The sequence below is a fragment of the Epinephelus moara genome, chromosome 14, assembly GCF_006386435.1.
Source record: "Epinephelus moara isolate mb chromosome 14, YSFRI_EMoa_1.0, whole genome shotgun sequence".
In the NCBI taxonomy this organism is placed as follows: domain Eukaryota; kingdom Metazoa; phylum Chordata; class Actinopteri; order Perciformes; family Serranidae; genus Epinephelus; species Epinephelus moara.
Genome location: NC_065519.1, coordinates 15,808,141 through 15,831,273, shown reverse-complemented (window position 1 = coordinate 15,831,273; position 23,133 = coordinate 15,808,141). Strand labels below are relative to the sequence as shown.

Here is a 23,133-nt window from a genome sequence, read left to right as displayed (position 1 = left end):
ACTAAAATCAACCTGCGTAGTTGTCCCTCCATTGTGACATTAGAAAGTGTCACATTTATCTTGCAAGTGTACTCTTCTTCAACGTTTTGTTTACTTCCTGGATTTTTCCCACATGGAAATTCTGACCAATCAAGAGCAGCTTTCTCGTGCAAGGCATTTGATCTGGTCCGCTTGTAAATGCTGCCGTGAGAACACAAACCGACTCTAGGTAATTATACAACTTTGTAACAAAATTAGTCCCTGATTCAGACCAAAGCAAGACATATTAATACCTGAGATGATGGAAATGGTACATTGCAGGCATTTTAGCTTAAAAATGATTAAGTGACTATCAAAATGAATTGGCTACTAATCTACTAATGTATTAAATTTAGTAAAACAGGCTAAAGACCTATTTGCATGGGACTAGTATTATCTGGGGACCTCTGGTAATTTGTAATAATTGCAGAGCTCGTTTGTGATTTCAATCTGTGCAAATCTGCCATGTCTTTAATTTGTAAAGTAAAATTCCACTGCAAATTACCTACAACATTACACCAAACACAGAGGTCATGTGATAATATTAATACAGTGTGATTTGGAGTCGTATTTAAGTGTTCCGTTTTCTCCGCACCTTCTTTTTTCTCAGTCAAGAATTAGGGAGGCTTCATCGGCAGTTTTAAAGTTAAGTTTTGACAGAATTTTGGATGTAGGAGGCTCTTCTTGCCACACGCATGATGACCCATTTGCAGAAAAAAACAAGCTCATATCCATAAGAGGGGCACAATCTCAAAAGATGATAAGATGGTTGACAATGTCTGGCAGGATTGGCTCTGTTTGTTTAACCCACATTTTAAAGAAAAAAAGGACGTTATCACTGTACTTCACCGCTAGTAGTGTTTCTGTGTTGTGTAGAGTGGAGTTACGAATGAGCGTGTGGATCATATTTGGGTGATAATGTCAATAATTCGTGTAAAATACAGACTTTGAGTATCCTGTGCAATTGTGCCACACGAAACACAGACGTAGCGGGTAATTTCTAAATCACATGAGGTCCCCAGGTATTGCCAGTCCTATACAAATAGGGCTTAAGCCAACTAACTCTCAGCAGCCCTGACCTCTAACATGACATTGTCATCCTCTCATTAATATAAAGTTTTATTTATAGCATTCCATAATTCTTTGTTCCCTATCTTCATGGGAAATTTGCTGGCAGAGCTATTCACAAAGCCAGCCCTACAGTTGTTGCCCATGCTTACCTTTTACCTGGACTATGTGTGGACTTGTGCCCAGGAAGTACAAATCTCAGATAAACGCTTGTGGGCGAGAGGCGACTGATGCCTACTGGTGATAAGCCTTTACGATATGTTCTGCTGTACCTCCTCTACGCTCCTCAGGGTTCCTGGGTCTAGAGAGTAAAGGAGATTATAGCTCCCCAGCCACCCAGCCAGCCAGCCAGCCAGCCTCTTGTGTAACACAGCGCTGGGTGGCAGATTGCTGAGCTGGCGATTCTCCTGCTAATTGGATGACTTTGCAACCTCTGGCACTGTACTGAAAAATATTGCTTATCAGGACCCAAAGCTGCTAACTAAACTCAAAGACCCAGCTCCACCCTAGGTTTTGAAAAATAGTATAAATGCCACAGTGTGCACAGACAGGCCAAACCCTTCCTTTTTTTAGACTAGACTAGCCAGTCCTCAAACTTGAGCAGCACAAAAGCCCAACCTGGTCAAGTTTCTCCTGACTAAAGCTCTGCCCCTATCTCAGGTTGCCACCCATTCTGTGTGTCCCAACTCCTAACCCCCCGCTCCTCCTCCTTTCTTACCAACGCTCCCTTTCCCCTGTCCTATATCACCCACTGTGCTGCCCTGCCAGTCTCTACAGGAAGTGAGGAGTTTATCTGGGCAGCTGGCACTGATAAGATAACACAGGAGGGGTCATGCTTGGGTGTCTGCGCAGGTAGCAGTGGGGGGAAGTCATCAACGCTAATCAACGCTATGCATCTCTCCTAGAACAGATGCTAGGTCAGCCCTTACAAGCCAACGACAAACAGGCAGGGATACAGGCTGTAGGAGCCCGCTAACAGAATGCATGCCATGTTCATACACATACACCCGTATCATTTTACACGCATTGGCTGGCTGCCAACACACACAGTATCGTGCAACCTCTGAGAGGGAATTCCAAACAAATCTGGTGTTTTGTTTTGAAACTCCAAACACACACACACCACAACGACCCGCTAACACACACACACACCTTGGTTGATGTCCTCAATGGCCCGACGTATGCCCCGGTCGAAGGCACGGGCGTCAGCAGGGCTCTGGAAAGTCAGTCCGAACTTCTTGTCATTGATCCTCCAGTGGTGGAAGATGGGGTTGACCTTGTTGTATACGAGGTCTTTCTGCAGGACACACTCCAGCACCACCTGACAACACACACAGTGAAACACATTAGTGCTCAACGGCATTGTAGTTACATTTGGTCAAGCTAAAGTAAGCACGCAGAGTGGCAGCTGCATCATTTAAAAGGTTTAATGATGAAACTCACAGGGGAACACAAATGTAAATCCTTCATCTTACTCCTCAGCTAAAGTTATTCGAACATGCCACATTCAATCACTCAGTGGTGAATATATAGAGAGAGATTGGGAGTAGAGGCCTCATCTGGAACCACACATAACTCCCGAGTTTCTAAAATAGAAAACGTAAAAAAAAAAATCATCCTAAACCCAATAATTTCACATACTTCTTTGGATAATTTGTAAAACACATTCTAAATGGTGGGGTTTTCATTACAGATGATGATAAAGATGGAGAGCAGTGGTGGTGGCAGAGGACGGAGGGGGGCTGAGTACGTTTTGGAGCCAGGCAGCCCAAGTGTGTGGCAGAGAGAGACTGTGTTTCCAAAGCCTATTATTAATCAGGGCTACTGGGCCGCCTCCCGGCCTTCCTCTAGGCAGATTAAATGAAATGAGAGACGGCCATTACAGTCTTTGAGGTTTTTTTACCGACGTGCACGAGAGGTGGCTTAATGGGGTGTGAATGTGTGAGCGTGCGCATGGCGATCTGCGTGAGAGAATGTATGAGCGCGGGAGCTGGCGTGATGAAAAGCTCAATGACCCAAGCGCTACACTGTGCATCTTCACAGCGCAAACGCCCTGTCAGAGGACAACGGTCACAAGCCAATACTCGACCGGTGAAAGCAGATGGCACCATTCCCCGTCAATCCGGACAACAGTCAACACACGCGCTTTAAGAGGTTGATACGTGGCAGCTGTACGAGAGGTTGGCGATATGTGATATGTGTGTCAGAGAGGGTGCACGCAGGTCTATGTTTCATTCTGAATGTGTGAGCGAGAGCTGCTTTTTCACACAAGTGTAGAGCAACATCGTTTTTCTGCATGTGGAAGACGTGTCTCACAATGTCTGTCCTCGTGTTGCAAACAAGCCTCCCCAAGAAAAGCAGGGGCAAAGGTTAAGCCAGTGTGTTTACCCAGAGCCAGTGGATGAGGGGAGGGAAGAAGAGAGGGGATGGATGTGAGGAGGATGGGGTGGGGGGGGGCCTCTGGGGCTGATTGTGGAGGCGAGACTAAATGGAGCCGGAGCAGGTAAGGTGAGCGCACAGCCGAGGCCGACAGAGGAGGAAGTATCACAGTTGCATGGAAGGGACGACACTTAACACCGCATTCCACACTATGCTCGGAGAAAAGAGAGGAGGAGGAGCCACCCCCGAAAGAAACGCAACAGAAGGCTGCCAGAGATGTTAGAGGAGGAGAGGAGAGGGACGGAGACAGAGACAGACGGAGGTGAGACGTGCAGAGAGTAATGAAGAGATAGCGTGAGAGCGGAAATGGGGGGGAGATGGAGAGAGACTGCGTTTACATGCATACAAGAAACCAAGTGGGAGAAATCAGGCTACAATCTTTGAACACTGTCTCTGCCATCACAAGTGCGATAATCACTTCAAGACATCCCGATAACAATGCTTAAAAAAAGCTTTTAGTATATCGTAACTGTCGAAGTAAAATAGAGTATGTTTTAAAAATAAAAGTGATGCACTAATTTTGAATTGTGGGCCAATACCTATGCCAATATATAAAATAAAAATGAAGGAATACGTCACACATCTATTTTCAGACAGGTGCGTAGAAGAGAGACATCTATTTTATGTTGCTTCGACAAATTAATCAACAAACTAATCGTTCAAACACCTATATTTATTCAAGTTTCTTGTCACATCATGATCATTTTAAATTTACCTTCGTCCAATACTCATTTTTACTGAACAGAGCTTGAATGCATCATAATGTAACTCAAGGCAACCTCTGTTAACTGTTAGTTCCAGCCACTGGATGCTAACAGCTAACAGCCATTAGCTAACGTTAACTAGCTCTCCTCCTGACAATTTCAACACGGATTTGTTTTTCACAATGTAGCATTATCCGGGAAAAAAGAGGGTGTGTCCCGTGATGCCTCCTTTCATCCCAAACATGTCCCGGGGAAGATCTTTGTTTGTCCCAACCATGTTTATATTGTCCCCAGGACAACGCAAGCCTTGAGCCACGCTTTTTAGCATGCGCAAAATTATTGTGACAGCAGGAAAACACCAGCCACTGCCATCGGTGAATGTCATCTTAGGCAGTGATAGGCCGATGGCAGTCAACAAGGTGGATATCGGTCAATGCTGAAATATCGATGCACTGAAGGCACACTAAAAGGCACTGTTTGAAAATGATCACCCAAGACTTCCGGCTAATAAAGCATCTTTTGCTAGCAAAGACAAACAAACCATCAGATGACAAAAGTTAACAGCAGAAACACAACTGTATCAAGTACACCCTCTGCCCCAGGACAAAGCCTTTCAGAGAAGCCTGGACTACCCAACATTCACAAATCTATCAATCAGATGGAGTCACAGACTACGAATGTCAAGAAGCCAGAGATCTGTCACAATCCCAGAGTCAGTATGCTAAGCAATCATCGACCAATTAGATCTGTAGTTTTTAAGAGAGTCAAAGAATCAGAGTGAAGGAGGGAGAGAGAGGGAGAGGGAGGAGGGAGCAGAGTGATTGGTAGCTATATGGAGAGCCAGCTGAGTCATCACCAGTACACTCTGTGCCGCATCACTGCGCTTATAGACAGATCCCCTCCACCTCTTCCGTCTCCCGTCTATCTGGCTCCACCTCTGTTTCCTGCTCTTTGACTACACACATCTCTCTCTCTCTCCCCCTGATTCCTCTCATATCTTATGCACCCCAATCACCTCGCTCCTACCAGCCAGAATCGTGCCTTTGTGATTTCAAAATAACTGCATCTCTGATCCATTTATTCCTCCATCTAGCTCAAGTTTCTACCGAGGGGTGGGAGATGTCATTGTGCTTTTTCATTCTGTCCTTTCCTGGCTGAATTAAAACACTGGATTATATTGCTTTAGATGACAAAAAGCATCTAAAACACAGATAAGCATTTTCATTTTCTGTTTTTTTTAGACATAGCATATCAAACCAAACAGCCTTTCAAACATTCAGAGGCTCTCTTTTTTTACTCTGTTCAACATCACTCTTACAACATAATTATGGTCTTTCATTTACCTCTGAAGTCAAAACACCGATGTTACTGTTTTGGACGATACTGTGGTAACAAGTACTGATATTGCCCTGCGTTTTTTTCCGACAATGCCAAACATATTCTTATGTGGTTTCCTCTGTCGCTGTTGTTTTCATGGACTCATTACTCTGCCGCTCCTCTTCTGATGCCCTCAGACTGTCGGTAGCGCTGTGGTTGACGCCAACACCACGGCACTGGGTGGCATCCCGACAGACCTACATATGGCTGGGTGTTTGTTGTGGTGGCTGGGGGTAGACTCTAGTGGTGATAGGGGTGTTTCTACCACATCCCAGAACAGTTGCCGGGGTCTTTGAGCCATGTCTATAGCCCGTCTGAACAACAGCATTCCCGTCACACCCTTTCCTGTGCCACACACACGCTTGGATAGCAACGCACTAAACACAAACACGGCGTAAACACAAGACACACATAAAATTGTCTTCAGTCAGAGGAGATAAAAAAGGTGATTTAGACACCCTGCTGTAACAAGCCTCTGATGTCAGATCGTCAGGAACCGCCAGACTCTGAGCATCATGGTGGCCTCATCGTTCTCCTGACATCTGACAGACAGTCCTCTCTCTCTCACACACACACACACACACACACACACACACACACACATACATACACACACACAGATTTACACTCTCATTACCACAGACCAGGATTATCCCAGAGCATCTACTGGATCTGTTTTAGATCTACAACACAGAATGAGACTGTGACAAGAAGATCATGAGCTTTGCAGCAAAAGCCATGAGGATTAGAACTACGACACAACTTGATCTTTTGGAGCCTCATTGTTACTTGGTGAGGAAACAGAATGACCATGCACTTTGCAGGTTACATGTTTTTATGTTTACATGGTACCAATAATAAATAGTTAAATATATTTGTAACTGGACACACTATTAAACATGTTAGTAATTAGACAATAGTAATGTGTGAGCTCCGCATGTCATGTACAGCCCTTTAGGCCTTGTCCACACATATAGGGGTATATGCGTTAAGGCCTTTCAGCTATGCTAACTGCGTTTTAGGTCACCGAAAACAAATGTTTTGTAAATATTTTGTAAAAGATTTTCAGTAATTTTCAGTGTTTAAATTGAATTTTTGGTTTGCAACATTAGCGTGCTTGTCATTATATCCTTTGTGAAGCGTCACAATGGTGGACATGGCCAAAATAGTGCTGGTTCTAATGCTGCTAACAAGACTTCTTATGTGGTTACACTTATCGGTACTTTTGAGGAACAGAGGTATCAGAATGTGCTGCGGAGGTCACCACTCCAGGTAACCTTCCAGTAATAGCTTTTTTAGGCTTCTGATTGGCCAACATCGTCTTATTTTTCGCGCTGCTTTTGGGTTGCGCTTATAACTAGGGATGTTCCTGACAACCAATTTCCCCATCGACTAAACAAAAATTTTAATCAAGACTAGTCGACCAGTCTAAAAATGGGAAAACACTCACGATTTCCCACCATGCTGTTTTAAAACTCTACAGGCTCTGTAGCACCCACTTGTGGCGGGCAGCTGCATGACAGTTAAGCGGCATTGTACATGAATAAAACACTAATTGGTTTAACCGACTAATATTTCTGGTGCCGAATAGCAAGGGGGCGGACGTTTAATTGTTTAAACATCTAATTGCGTGCATCCCTAGTTATAACGCCGCCTGTTGTTTTGACATGCTCTGGACTATGCTTCAATGTGTTTGCGTTTTCATTCTGGACAGAAATTTCTTACAATGGTGTTTGTGTTGAATGTTATTTTTTAAAGACATTTTCAAAACAGCTGTGTCTGTGTAGACCAAGCCTTAAACGCAACACATACACATCTCTTATAAAGTCAAATCTCGCTATCTGTGATGAGGCAGAAATATTCTACTTTTGTTGAATTAAAACTGGCCAAACAAAATCCACTGACCCTAATGTCGGCCCATCACTGATAGAGATGCACTATCACATTGTGTCACTACAGACCAGCAGCAAAAGACTTTACACTAGAGCTGAAACAAGTAGTTGTGTAATCGATTTGCTGTTTGACAGAAAATTTATCTGCAGCTATTTTGACAACAAATGATTCATTTTTCAAGCAAAATCCCAAATATTTGCCAGTTCCAGCTTCTTAAATGTGAAGATTTGTTGCTTTGCTTTGTCTTATGATAATTAAGTAAATAGCACTTGGTTTCAACTGCTGGTTAGACAAACGTGTGACATACATTTTGAATTTTTTATTTAGTGTGTGAGGCCACATGGCGAATCTGAAAACCTTTTTTCCCTCACAGTATAACTATATTATCTATAGAGTGTTTTACACGTGTAGACATCTGGGTTTTCTTTACTGTTAGAATAACCAGGAACATATTTTCCTGGCCTAATTCACTGAATAATACAGTCTTTACATCACACATCAAGAGAAAGGAAATGCTCGTAAAAAGGTAGGCAAATACTTGTGTACTCATGGAAAACCGGAGTGAGTGTGAATTTCCAGCCCCCTTTTCCATCATTTAGGTTCCTTCCGAGCTCTTTGTGCATTTCCCACATCCCTCATCCCACATTCTCTTCTCCTGAGTAATCTGCCCTTCTCCCTGATGATATCATCATGCATCACAGCATCACGCAGTTCGCTCCTATTTTCAGATACCTGCGCCATGGAGGAAAGCCAAACAACCACTTCCTGTGTGTGAGTGTGTGCGTGAGTGAGACAGCGAGAGGGGAGTCTGGGAAAGGGGGGCTCAGGGTGATCTCATCCAAGAGAATGCAACATCTCTGGTTTGTGCACCTGAATGTGCATGGGAGACAGGAAGTGACTAACTAACCGAGAATGTAAACACGTCAATTAGCCAGTTGGATGTATGGTATTAATTTGACTTTATGCAGCACAGCGTGACATAATACATTTTTGAATTTTAAGCTAAAGGGTTCCCTTACCAATTTGTCTTTGAGCCGCTCGCCCTTGATGTGAAATTCCACAGCGGTGGGGCTGGGACTGGGGCTGGGGCTGGGACTAGGACTGGAGCTACAGGGGCTGAGGTTGATGCTGCTTCCTCCGCTGCCTCCGCTGTGGGTGCTGCCGCTGTCCTCCGCCCGGCTGACCTTATAGACGGTGACACAGCTAAGGCCTCCGCCCCCCAGGGGAAGCCACCCACCGCTGGAGTCATCCCGAGTCATGACCACTGCTCTCACACGCGCATAACTGTCACTGTAGAGGAGGAAAGGAAGGAGAGGAGGGGAGGAAGACGAGGAGGGGGGAAGGAATAAGAGAGGAGAGGGCAAGAGCAGAAGGAAAAAACGTGCTTTTAGATTACATCAGCAGCATTTTTTAAAAATTAGGGTCTTTTTCTTGAGGGTCTCTTCTGGTGACATTTTTTATATCACTTAGATTACAAAAGCATCATCATCAAAAGTCAAGAGCGTACATGAAATATTAGTCAACATAATTCAGTAGAACCGCAGCATAAATGAGTCGTAGTACAGTACACGTAGCCTCCACAAAATGGTTCGCCAATGTGCAGTGAGGGACACAAATACTACACAGTTTGTCCAACAATATGAGAGTTTAAAGAGCTCACCACATGCTACATCACACTGAGATGAAATAAAACAAAATGAAACAGAGGAAATCTGAGTGGCGTCAGAAGCTATTACTAGCAACAAGCTAGCCTACAACCTGCGACGTAACTACAACTAGAACGTGAAAGAGCAAAGTCAAGGATTCAGCTTTGGATTAAATGCATATTTTGGTTTTAATGCAGGATTTAACAGACTACTGGCAAAAACTTCTAAAGTCTGAAGCCGACAGTGTGTGTTTAACCCCAGCCTGAGGGTGACTGACCATGTGGCCAAGTTCAGGCTCCGGCTGCTGCTGATTTCCAACCTTTCTCCCGAAGCAGGTGGGTTCAAACCAGACACATTACAGGGGTTGCAGCTCACATCAACTTTCATTTCTTATTTCTGATCATACTGCTACGTCACCTACAAGGGCTTTGAATCGTGGCGTTATTTAGCTTCAAGTTTGAGAGGTTTATACACAGCTAACATGAGGTAGTGTGTACAAAAATGCATAAAGCTTGAGTTTTTTTAGACATAAAGCAACATAAATGTATGCGTGATCATTCAAATGTCAAACAGCCACAAACTAGAAAAAGGCTGAACTGCCATATTGTATGCCAAATATAGAAGTAAGTTTTTAGTAAAGAAAGGACGTCTACCGAAATATCAGAGCTGAATGTATCTCAATAATGGTCCCAGTGAATCAGTTGACTGCCATACTTTGATACTGACTAGTACTATACATCATAATTCTTCATCTCTTTGTCAGTCATTCCAGCTTTTCTCTCCCTCCCCACCTCCTTTGTCTCTGTCCCTCCACTTGGAGTCAGATGTTTCCCTGATTAGATAACACCGACTGCATTGGGCCACCGGAAATGACAAAGGTCAGGGTGTGCTGAGGGCAGCATTTTGCAGAAACTGCTGGTAACATATTAAAGACTGGGGGAAGATCTGCGAGCTGACAGAAACGGGTGAAGAGAGTAAAGAATGTGACTGCTGGATGTCTTCCTGTGACACATTGTTCTCTGGCCGATGTCCAGGTTAACCAATGTAGATGACGTCACAGCGTCTGGAGCGTTTTCTTGAGAATTTCTATGATAGTGGCCAAATATGAAACAGTCATTAAGGGAGAGAAATGTCTTCAACTTACATCACAGCAGTTCCTGCTCTGAAAGAAGAATGGCTGCATCTCTCCTCTCCTCTCTGAATCTTGGCCTACTCCATGAGGGTAACCTTTGCCCTCCTGCCTTCCACACCCTTGGCAAACCTCAGTGCCCAGGTTATTGGTTAGTAATTAATCCAAGAGCCAGTAAGCATTAAATCTGAGGCAATTTTTTTCTTCACGTGAACGCTTTGATATCCTGGCACCTGGTAATAGTTGACCAAAGTTCCCTCGGAGGGTTGATGAGCAGGATGATAACTCTAACTAACCCGAAAAAGAGGAAAACCACAGACTTTATTCTGCCCAACTCTGGCCTGTTACAACACACAGACACCAACACAATAGTCTTTTCTAATCTAAAGACAATTTTATCAGTATATGAAGACACATCATTTCAAACAATATTTTGAACATTACTGCAACATATCCCACCATTCCCTTTCCCCTGCAACTAACTTTAACCAATTTAACTGCGTCTTAAAAGCGTCTATAATCAATCAAATAACAATGTATGACATGGCAATGTGAAGCAGGTCACTCGTAGTGATGACCTACAGAGAATTATCACCTGAATCTATTGCTACCCTTGGCTTTATTAAGCTTTATAGTGAGTTTCAGGTCATTGTTTTGCCATTTTGGTTCACTCTCACTGCTCTCATAGTGTTCTTTTTGGCAAAAAGCACTGATAAACCCACTGTACACTAGCAGCTCACCACCAAACAGGAAACAGACACAGTTAGCAGCTAGCCGCTGCAAACAGTGGAGCATTTAGCAACTGAAGAGCCAGATATTTCCTTCAGGAACTGGTGGAGACCAAAAATAGAGCTAAAAGAGAGTGAATACTGGGCTTATATTCATCAGGTGTCAAGTTAATGCTAATATTGCTCCATCCATAGCTGCTGGATGTGTACATTAGCAAATGTTTGCTGACAAATTCGCCATATCAAATAAATGTTATGTTAAGAACTTGTTCCAGGCTAAAATTCATATTCAATCGCTACTACTGAGCAATGACAATCTATCAAATATGACGTATGCAACCGATAAAATTCCATTTCCCTAGTGCGATATCTCTAAAACCTTTTTATGAAAGATTTTTTGAACTTGTTCTGTTAGTTCTTCATGAGAGAAAGAAGCAAAAAATGGAAAAATGTGGTGCAGGAAAATGAAATTTAGAGACGGCGACAAGAGACACAGGTTAATTAGGGGATTAGAGACCAAAACTGAGCTGGCTTGCTGGTAGATCTGTATGGTTACACTTAAACTGCGGACACATTACTTTCCTTTAAAACAGTACAAAGAGGTGAGGACTTATCTGCAATCAATGATTGTTTCAAAATTTGATTAACAGGTTTCTACAATGCTGCTGAGTTACATCTACAACTACTAGGCCTACTGTCTTAAATCCAATCAAGAAGATTTGACATGCATCTTTTGTTAGAGAAAGATCTTGATCATTTTTTCTTGTTTTGACCCTCCCATATGTCCTCACAAATCACAACATCCAAACAATCTTTTGGTCAGACTAAATAGCTATTGAATATTTCAATTCTTTTAAACTTGTAGAGTGTCTGTTCAAAGCCTTGCCTATCAGTCTACATTCATAGCAAGCGTTGTCAGTCATGGTGTTAACAGAAGTGGACAGCACTGGAAATCTTTTACTGGTTATTATAATCTTAATAATTCCAAGGACATTTTCAAATTTGATATTGTGATTTTTCTACCACTTAATGAGTGCTCTGATCCAAAAATAAGCAACTATTCTGCCAATCAAGTAAACAGGAGCAAATAATAACGGATAGTAGGGCTGGAACAGATATGACAAATACAGAAATGATCGAATTGCCAACATGACTGAACAATTGTCAGCCTTTCTCACGTGGCGCCCTCAAGCTTTAACAGTAACTGCTTGTGGGAGACTGACAGAAAAACATGACCACAACTTACTTCCCCCTTTAAACATCTCATCAACACCCTTTCTGGTTACACCTCATAACAGTGCCACAGAAGTAGTGCTTAACTTTACGTGAGAACCCCTGCCACAGCCGGGAAAAAAAATGCATTTTTGAGCAGTATAGCGGGCAGTAAAAGAGGGAAATACTGCTGCTGTTACACCCCTCTATGGCCCCCAATAAAGGATGCGGGTGATGGGTGCAGGAGGGGCTGTCAGTCAGGAAGGGGTCCCTGGGGTGAACAGAAGGCAGGCGGTGGTGTCGCTCAGCCATGACCAGGGCACAATGACCAGGGCCTGACCCTTCAGACCTACCATCACACACATGCCAGCAACCATGACACTCACAGGGAGGGGGGCTGGGCCCAGAGAGGAAGTTAAGTGGACTGTGTACACTTTTGCATCTAGCTTAAAACACCTATGTCAATGCCGTCTTAAGGATTACAGAAGACTAGATATGCCTAAAATTAATAGTTACTGTAGTTTAATAAAAAAATATAGTAGATTCTGAAACCTGCAAACCAACAACTCAACCAACAACAAACAAGATGCATTTGACAAAATCTTAACACCAAAGAATAAAACGGTCCCACCCGTTCCTCTTTTTCTCCCTCACATAAAAAAACTGTTCCTTTCTTATGGTAAAAACAGTAAGTGGTCCAAAAAGATATTTGAGTGCAACCTGCTGCAACACACACACACACACACACACACACACACACACACAGTTCAGAGTGGGATGGCGGAGACAAAGGCTGGCCTCCACGCCCCTTGCTGGGAGCACACAGTCGACTGGACACACAATTGAGAGCGGAAGCAGATCAGCTGGCCTGGGCCTGCGAGCAGGGGAGAGAGGAGGGAGGGGAGCGATGGAGAGAAAGGAGCCCCCCATTCCAAATTATTCCAAGTTATTCTGCTGGATGACTGACTTCATTTCCGACCAAAAGCAGGAGAGAAAAACAGAGGGAGGGGTGAGAGTGTAACGGAGGACTGTGGGGAGAGAAAGAGGAGGAGGAGGAGGTGGATGGGAACAGGGTGGAGACCAAGGTGACAGTCAACAGCTCCCACCCGCATTTAAATATGGCTTTCCACTCACAAAAAGGATGTGCATCTGCTTTCAGGGCATCTATACGATATGCAGTAAGAGAATCAACTGTATCTGAACCTCATTTAAAGTGAGAGCAAAGAGCAAACCATGACTTAAATTAGAATTTCCACTTAAAATGAATTATAAGAAGAGAAGAGAAAAGAAGGCGTGATAGGGGAGCACGTGCACACCAGGCAGGCCTGGGCCTCGAGGCCGGCTGCTCCAGTGTGTGGCGGAGAAGGGGGATCCTGGGACAACCATTTCCTAAGTTGACAAAGTGGCCGTTTGTCTGCTGCTCCGGCCCATGGCTCACTGGGCTCCAGCATGCCATCATGCTTTGCTCCTGTCTCAGCCTTGGGCTTCCCACCCGAGAGGGGAGTGGTGGAGGGGAGGGCAGGGGTATGGGAGGAGAGGAGGAGGGGGGGGTATTGAAAGAAAGACAGGAGGGGGAGAAGAAGGGAAGGAGGAGAAGGAAGAGGAGTGCAGGAGGAGAGGAGAGAGAGAAAGGATGTGGCCTGAGCCCTGGGTGCTCGCCAAGTCACCCTCCCTTTCCTCCGCTCCGTCTCCCCCTTCTACCCAACCCCTCCCCGACTGCCTCTCTCTACACAATGGCCGCTTCTCTGCTGAAATTTCACGTTATTGGATCCCGGGCCTGGAGTTTTGTCCTCCCACAATGTCCAGGCAGCGGAGCATGCTGCAGGGGAGACACACTCTGCAAGCTAAAAGCTGGAAAACCATTCCTCCTTTCATTAGCATCAGAAAAGGGGAGAAAAGCCCCCACCACCACCACCACCACCTCTTCTTTTTTTTTTTCCATCGCCCCCTTTTCCTCCCCATCTCTCCCCTGTATCAAAACCGGAGGAAGGCTGTCAAGCTCGGTCAAGCTCCACTAGACCACTTTGGTTTGCAGGACTTTTGAGGGGGGGGGATCATTAAAATATCATTGGGAATATAAACACAAGCTACTTATCCCAATCCGATTCTATAGATTATCCTCCAAAAGGAAAGCAATCACTAGGAAAGTAGAGGAAGGGGGGAAGTGGAAGATGGCGTGAAAAGCTACTCTGGTTGTGACTCATTATCTTTTCTTACTCAAATCTTCGATCTATCTTCGAGAAAGTATGCTACTTTTTTCTTTAACAGCTTTAGCTTTATCTAAAATGCAATAAACCTTGATGTATCAACTTGCCAAAAGATCTACACGAGGCTTGTAGATGTAATGTTGCAGAAAAATATTCTTTTAAACAAATGTAATCCACCACAAACAAAAATCCAGAGTAACAAACGGCAACTTGGAGCTCGAGTTATAAGAGGATAAAGTGGTGCAGTTTCCTTCACTGCGATCACGCCTCATTGAAGAAATAAATAACATGCAATCTGGGACTCGACCGTCGATTCCAGCAGTGCATCTAATCTGAACGGTGCAAACTAGCTGGCCAATTAGCCATGGTTCAAATCCCCTAAATAACCAGTGGCAAACTCAAGGGCATGAACATACTCAAAACAAACACCAACATGACCCAACATGGATGCAGTGCAAATTATGGCATAAGGGCCGGACCGAGACACTTTTTGAAGGGGCCTGTCTGTTAGCCATTAAAAAAAATTTAAAAAAAACAGAGCTAATAATGGAACAATGCCGACAGAAACACCCAACAGGCAGCCGGCATCACAAGCCTGCTACATTAGCTGCAGTGAAAACTAATACATTGGCTATAGAAAGAGAAGTGAAAGAGAAATTTGCCCTATCTCCTCTCAACACCTCAGGCTGCTGGTGAGTCATCTCCCTCACAAGAACATTCAGCTTAGCTACCAACTGACTCAGGAAAAAAAAAAAAAACAGAACAAGCCTACTCTGCTGCTGCTGCACCACACAGCGAAGCTACACTTCACATTTATCACCATCCTTTCACAGAAATAAGATGACGGCAAATGAACTGATCACAGCCGCTTCTGGTAGCATCCGTCACAGACAGCAGTTAGTGGGGTCAAATTAGCCTGTAGCCCAAACCGAAGATAGACCGAAAACAGCAAATGAATGTCAAAACTGCTCACTCGCACAGTGTTCCTAACACCGATTTCCTAACCAACCCCTCTATTACTAGATTGGGCCTGCAACCCCAACAACAATGTTCTAGGTGCCGCTGCGCCGTGGCACTATAAATCACAAGGATCCCACATGTGTATCAAATGCCAAAAAACTATTCTCAAACATCAATCACAGCCACATATTGAGATGATCTTAATTTGAACCGCAAGCATTTGGAAAATTAAAACCTTGCGCTTGCCATTACCAGAAAGAAGAAGAAAAAAAAAAGAGGAACCACAAATTTCGACTGCCGCGTCTCTGGTCCTCTTTGATGTGAGAGTAGTCCCCAGGGACCCGAGCGTCTGCTCGTCATAGTTGCTCTGAGACCGATGGGGGAAGCTGAGGGAACAAGGCAGCCGTCTAGCTGTGGGAGAAACCGTCAATACATCTCAGGCACAACTCGGGAAGGATAAACCACCAAACCATGATGATGGCCCGTGGATGTAAAGAGAAACTGCTATGACACGTTGTAAAGCATCACAGCATGGCCATGTTGTTGGGAGTAACATTATTATCATATCAGAAACCAACCTATTTGTCCATTGTGAAAATCAATCACGTCAAGGCCTGGGAATATATTAGTGTTATATCGTTATCGTGATATGAGACTAGATATCGTCTTGGATTTTGGATATCATAAATGTTGGCTGCATTACAGTGAAGTGATGTAATGTATTTGCCTTCTTATAGCCACATTACTAAAATCTCATTATGCACCGACAGTCAACCCTACAATATCATCGCAATATTGACACTGAGGTATTCAATCAAGAATATCATGCCATTTGACTTTCTGCATATCGCCCAACCCTACTTAGATTCACATTCAATCAGATTTCCATACACCGCCGGCCTCTGAGATTTGGAGGAATCAAGAAACACTTTCACCAAGCAATAAAAGTCTGTTCCAATTCTAAATATAGCCACGAGACAGGACAAAATCTGATCAAAAGTTACCGAGCAGATAAAAATATATGTTCTAACAGGCCTCCAATTTTAACCCTACTTGAAAACTTGACTCGATAATTGATTCATTTGATAACATAAAGCCCTCACTGCTTAAATTCACTCATCTAGGATCCAAGCCTATCTCTCCCAGAAACACATGCACATGCCAAATGTTCCCACAGAAATAAACACACAAGTGTGTGTGTGTGCACAGGCAGGCGCACACACAGAAACCCCTTCCTGTTTTCAAAGTGTTTGGAAACTCAATCAAAGACACAAGGTTTAGGATTTACATCTGTGCCCTTTTATGTCTGTGGCCTCGCAGGAAAGAACCATCTCAGCCCAGCTGCAGCAAAGAGCTCACAACAAGGCCCAGCCTTCATGCTCCCGCATGCAGCACAACTGAAAACAATATCCACAATTCAGACACTTAGTGCTAAAAGCACTTCTTAGAGGCATTGAGATATGGTCTGTGAACATCAGAGGCCCCTCCTCGACAAAGAAATAAAGACGAGCTCTGCTATCAGGATGTTGATGGGAGTTTTTCAGCGTGGGCCAACGTACACAGCACACGTCCACACCGGGTCTTTGTCTTGAGAATAAGGAATTTTGTTTGAAATATGCTCTAAATACCCCGCTGACATTTACGCCAGTTTATGCTCGCTCCTAAAATACTTGAAGAGGAAATGAAAATTATAAGAGGGAAGTGGCTCGGGTTTAAAATACACAGAATCCAGGCCTAAATCTGGCCATGGGAATGGAACAGTCCACCACTATACAAGGCCTGTTCAGTGTGTTGGCTTGTCTCAGTTACAGACAGCCCAAGCCCTCTGGTTATACAGAGGATCATTGTCATTAATCACACAAACAATACGACAGCTTCTAATAGAACACGCAGACATAAATATGCTGTATGCAAAATAACTTTAAGGGTTGTGCAACTTTTCATCTTAAGTAAAGTGAAACTGAGAGAATGTAAAGACACTTTCATTCCTATAATACGTGTGTATCTTAGACGTACACTTAAATCTATTAAAATGTGAGAACATGCCAAGCAACCAGTAAAGTAAAATGCTGTTACAAGCGCCCTTCTGTATATTAGTCAAATAAGACATTTCATTGGTCTCTGTAAACCACCGCAGTCACAAGCAACACTTCCCCAAAAGAATACAGAAGCAAAACCAAAGATGTGTTCAGCTCAGCAGACTTTGTCAAAGGTGAGATGTGTCTATAGTTAAGACTAGGCCACCTAGTAAAGCTAAGTGCTCACTGAGGTCATATCCCAACAACTGGCAATAACCCCAAATAATACCATCTATAAAAAAAAAAGGTCCAGGAAATTATTTAGCCTAACATAAGGGCCACAGGATATAGGCAATTACCCAGGCCATAAAGCACTAGCCCTAACAGCTGAAGTAGCTGTCTCCCTTTGTCGTTTCAGGACATGATGGGGGTTGTTTAGGAGGAATGTGTTTGGAAAGCTCAGCAACAGGAATGGGAGTGCAAAACCGCCCTCAGGTGATAAGATCACGACACCCACATTGGCAGATAAAACGCTGAGCTGTCAAATCAATCACACAGATAGGAAGAGGACACAGAGAGAGAGGAATCACCTGACTGGCAACAGACAATACCACAGGACTGCAGGAATCTAAAACAATGAGGCCATACCCTATACACGCTCCGTGGAATATAGAGGCGGCCGACCTTCGCTGATAAGAACGGATGAGGGATTCATTTGATTTCAGCAGAAGCAGTCTACAGGCCCGTACAAACTAAAATTATCACACCTTTTACTTCTTATTTTCTTATGAGACAGGCTGATGAGGACAGACGAGCCTCTTGTTGTCGAACTACCTCGAAAAATTGAGCTTAGCACAGATAAAAGGTACCAGTACAGTGCACCTCAACAGACTGCTGCCTTGGTTGAGATAAATATTTTAGATAAGCGTGACATTCAGCAGAGAGGCTGCTTGCACATACTTTCATAAATCCCCCCACTTCTCCCAGCATGACCGTAGTCCTTGTCTGCAACAGTCACATTAGCCTTACATCACACCAACACACACACACACACACCCCGGAGCAGACGCGAACCAAAAATCTGACGAGGCTTTGTGTGCCTTCTTGTCATTTCAGCCTTGTGAACATAGCTGCGCCAAGGCCAAGGAACATGTTCTCAGGGAAGGGTGTGCTCTGTGTGTGTACACCAGCTCAACTTACCACCCATCATTCAGACAAAACCACTTCAGGATTATCTCTTCACACGTTCTGTGGAGATATTCAAATGAAATGTCCACAATGCGAGCTACAGGGGGAAGCGTGAAGTCAAAAATATAACCAGGATTTATAGAAACGATTTCCATCTATTAAAGTAAAGGCAGATTTGTTTTAGGATTTAGCAAGTGACTCATCAAAGATCTAAATTTATCTCATCAATGGAGGAGAGCACAATGTCACAATGTAAAAAGGAGCGTGCATCTCTGTTAAAAACATTTTGATTCTTATCCCCAATGCTCAAATTATCTCTTTTTTTTGTGTGTGTGTCATTACGGAGACGCTCCTCAGCAAAACATACATGGCTCAGGCAACGCTCTGTATTCTGTTCACTCCAATACTATGAATCATACAAGAAAGGTGGTGGAATCATAGCAACAATGTTTGGATCACTTCGCCATCTTAGCTGCTGCCATCATGCAGTGTGGAGCAAACCCAGCATATACTGTAGCCTGTACACCACCGATGGCGATGATCTGTATGTAGCCTGTGGCAGTTAGCTCCCAAAGTGGGGCCTGGGGGGCCTCGAGGTGTCCCTGAGGTTACTGCGGGGAGTCCCAGCGAATTCAGGAACGGTTTAATCCCACTGTAACTTATCTCACTAGAGGTTAACATGGTGAGAAAATGTATTCACCCCTCCCACTAGCATCAAACATGCTAGGTTATTACATAATGTCAGCTGAATCTTGACTAATTGCAATAATCAGATCAGACAATTCCCCTAAAATAATATGTTGTTAACAGAGGGTGAGTAGTTTCATTATTATCTATTTGATGTGAGGGAAAAGAACTCCATGACATATGTTACATAAAACACAGAAGTGTAGTTCAAGGACAAAGCCTCTGCGCATTAAATCAATCAACCTCTTTTAGGTCAAATAGATAGACTAGGGGCAAAACATGGGTGTGTATCTAACATTACACCGTGACACTGTAAATGGCTGCACAGGGGCCATATGACTTCCTGTGTGACAAATACATTATGAAAGAAAATCCTCCCAGATAGTGCAGAAACGTCCTTTAAACGCAACACGCATGTAAAACAGACGGTTAACAGACAAGCTGGTGCGTTCATGTGCCGTGCATTGTGCAGCAAACGCAGGAAATGTGATCATTGTGTGATCGTCGGTGCAATGCGAAACAGTGTACAGTGCTGTGAATGGGCAGGCAGGTACTTTATGAATGGAGGGGATCATGTGACCGCAGCACCTCCCGGAGCAGATATTTCTCACTGACTGTCAACAAGCGCACACAAGGGATCAGCCCATTAAAACAATACCGAAATGCGACTTGAAATGGGGCGCGACGTGTGCGAGAACATCTCGCGCACGGATCGCGATTGATCCCCCGTGCCGTCGCGGGGATCTGGGTGTGAATGTGACGCCTTTTTTTAAAGCGGTTTTTTTTATGAATGGAGATTGTGATATGTAAATGAGTGTGATTGAGAAAAAAAAATGGCATCTTCAGCTTTTCGACGTTGACATTGCCGCAATCGAGTCGAAGGGTTTTCATTAAAGAAAGGGTGCTAAACATGATGTGTGCGATTTTAATCGATGATTATGTTCGGAAATCATGGCGGACAGCAGCTACATACACAGACTGTCATAATAACGCTTTCAGATCGTGAAACACTGCACAGACGTGTGTATAAAATCATATTCAGACGGCTATATAGCTGTGTGCATGTATATTACAATGATCCCTCATATAGCTGCCAATCTATAACGCCATAATAAACATCCTGAGCATCTAATCCCCCTGTTAAATAAATTATAGGCAGCCATTATTACACCTATATATATCTACAGTGGCCTTATATGAATCAATGCAGCATTCACATTGAATTATAACACACAAATTATTAAAAATAAGATACTTTTTGTGTACAACAGGCCCGTGCCACTGCTTATTAGACACTTCTCTTTTTAAATTCACACTGAAATCCGTGCTATAGATTTCTATAAGCGTGCAAAACTACAAAAATAAAGGATTATAGCTTCTTATTGTTTATATCAGTAAAGTAGGGTGATGAAATACCACCGTCGCCCGGCTAGAAATGTCACTGGGAGCTGGTAGTGCATTGCACATCCGAGTAAAGCGTGTTAATATCTACAGATATGTACTGATATGTATGTAAATGTGTGGGGGTGAAATATGTATATACTCACTCGTTGTTTGGATTGGTTGAATCTTCACTCATTTTTTTCCTCACGGGGATCCAAATCCTAGCAATAGCATCGACGACGCAGTGACGGCGGGATAAAATACCACAAATATCACCATTTTCCTTCACATGTAGAAATGACCCCTATTTCGGATAGTAAGTAAACGATGTACAAATGGCTGGCATGCCCTAAACTAAGCGTCCCCTGTGAAAGCCCCCCAAAAGTGGGGCTTGCTAGCTTAACGTTAGCCTCGCTGCCTTGGAACCTAACGTTAAATCGCGAGGAGGAATGATAATCGTTGATTCATTTTATCCTCCCTGGAAGTAAAATCCGACCATAACAAATGGGCCAGCGGCATCATCCTTGCTCGACGAACAACAAATCCCACCGCTTTGACCACAAAAAATAAACGTGAATAGATCCTCAAAAAATGTAGAGATTGCTGAAGGCTGTAGCGTTTGGCAGGTTATTTATGGCTGGCTGTCGAGCATCCATTCGCCAACTTCAGGTCCAGGACAACACTTGAAAAAGCGCTGTGGAGCGTTGCTCCGTCAACGTGTCCGCGTAATGTGCAGTAAAGGCATCCAAAGCGGCCAAAAAAAGACTACAACCGCTTCCACTATCAACACCGACACGCAAAGTAAAAGCCTCTACACTTCAATTTCCTTGAGAAGTTGGTGGACATCTGCTTTAATCGAACTCCATTTTCAACTCGGGGGGAATGAAACATCGGAAAACTGGGCGGATGTGTCGACCCTCGCTCGAGAAAATTAGATCCTTCCGCGACGTAGTAAAAACATAACACTCTTGCGGTAAAATACGCCCAGCCACGACACAATTTATCACACCAATCTAAAGATAAACACACATATTGCTAAAATGCGCCACCTTTCAACTCTACGTGTTGAATTAGGAGGGTTTCTGCCTAAAGTTGACCTAAAGTAGTCCCCGCACTTCCAAAAAGAAGTTTCCCTTCAATCACGCATTGATACAAGAGGGAAGCGTCTCTGTGATAGCACGCAAGGTAGAAAATAATCTGGAGGAAGGACTTGGGCTGACACACACACTCGGCCATTAACAATTTCTCTTGTTTTCTTTCATTAAAGCAGCTTCACCATGTTAGGACCAGCCCCCCTGAACCATTTATAAAAAAATCTTGGTGTGAAATTGTGGGGAAATGCTTTAAATGCACACAGCAGTGGCTGCAGCAGCACGTGGAATTACACTAGACCCCCTTCACATGAAAGCCAGCGGGGTATTTTTATCTCATAGCTTTTATTATTATTAATATTGAGATATGATGCATATATTCAGAGCTAAAGTGGAAGAAATGCACTTCACAAAATGAGGATATTCTATGACACACAAGGGCTAGTTTGAAATTACAGTGTGCTATAGTTTTAGTAATGCAATAGCCTATATTAGTAAATAAAAAATGAGCCCTCCATCACTTCTGAACCACAACAGACAGTTTGGATACAGTATAGTTAAAGCTGCCCCACCTTGCACCCCAAACTCTCCCCACACAGCTGGAGCACCCTCCCAAAATATAACAACATAATAAGAAAAAAAATCCATGCATGCACCTTTATGAATCTTATTTGCAAATGTGTTAAAAGCCTCGCAGAGCGAATCGGTGGCCTGGTTGCGTAAGACTTAAATGCTATTGGATTTCTGTGCTGTGTGGAATGGCAAGAGATCAGGCTAAATGATTCTGCCTGGTTGTCATAGTGACAGCATGTTGTGTGAGAAGTTTCTTTGTATTTCTCTGGCTTTCATACAGCTTGTGCCACAGCCTTATGTTGCAGCCATATAAAACCACCCTCTGTGTCACTGTATATAGATAGCATGACCCCCCCCCCCCCCCCCCCCCCCCCCCCCGACATGTGCAGCCCTGACACATATTGTGCACTTCCTTTGGTATTTGATCATATTTGATTAGGTTTCCTGTCTAAGGTCGGTGTCTGCTGCTATCCTGGTGACTGCCTGAGAGCAAAGGTGAATGCTCTCTTGGAATTGTTCTCTCACTAAAGCTGCAAACATCTGTGTGATGTGCATGTCGTGTCTTTTTACATAAAAAAAAATTGCATCTCTAAAAAGTCTCATATTGGGTAATCAAGTGACAGATTCCTGTCTCCGTCTGCATTTCACTAAATGTGGCCACTTGTTCACACTTCTTCCTTTTTCAGATTTGGTTACCATTGTCACGATCAAGCTCACAAGTCCAAATAAAGTCTCCCTTGTTTCAAACGGAGCACAAAAAAGCAGTGACCATGAATGTTTCCCACTAGCATGCCTGTATCCTTCAGAGTATT

General features: G+C 43.6%; 1 protein-coding gene across 1 annotated transcript in view; it reads right to left on the bottom strand.

Annotated features, from left to right (window-relative positions):
• The window catches only part of spred1 (sprouty related EVH1 domain containing 1), a 40,202-nt gene extending 18,434 nt beyond the window's left edge, over positions 1-21,768 (bottom strand). The window contains exons 1-3 of the mRNA XM_050062683.1: positions 20,822-21,768; positions 8,519-8,789; positions 2,239-2,407 (exon numbers count right to left, since the gene is read on the bottom strand). Of these exons, the coding sequence (XP_049918640.1) occupies positions 2,239-2,407; positions 8,519-8,789; positions 20,822-20,853 (472 nt within the window). The 5' untranslated portion in view covers positions 20,854-21,768. The remainder of the gene's footprint in view (positions 1-2,238; positions 2,408-8,518; positions 8,790-20,821) is intronic.
• Between the last annotated feature and the right edge of the window lie 1,365 nt (positions 21,769-23,133).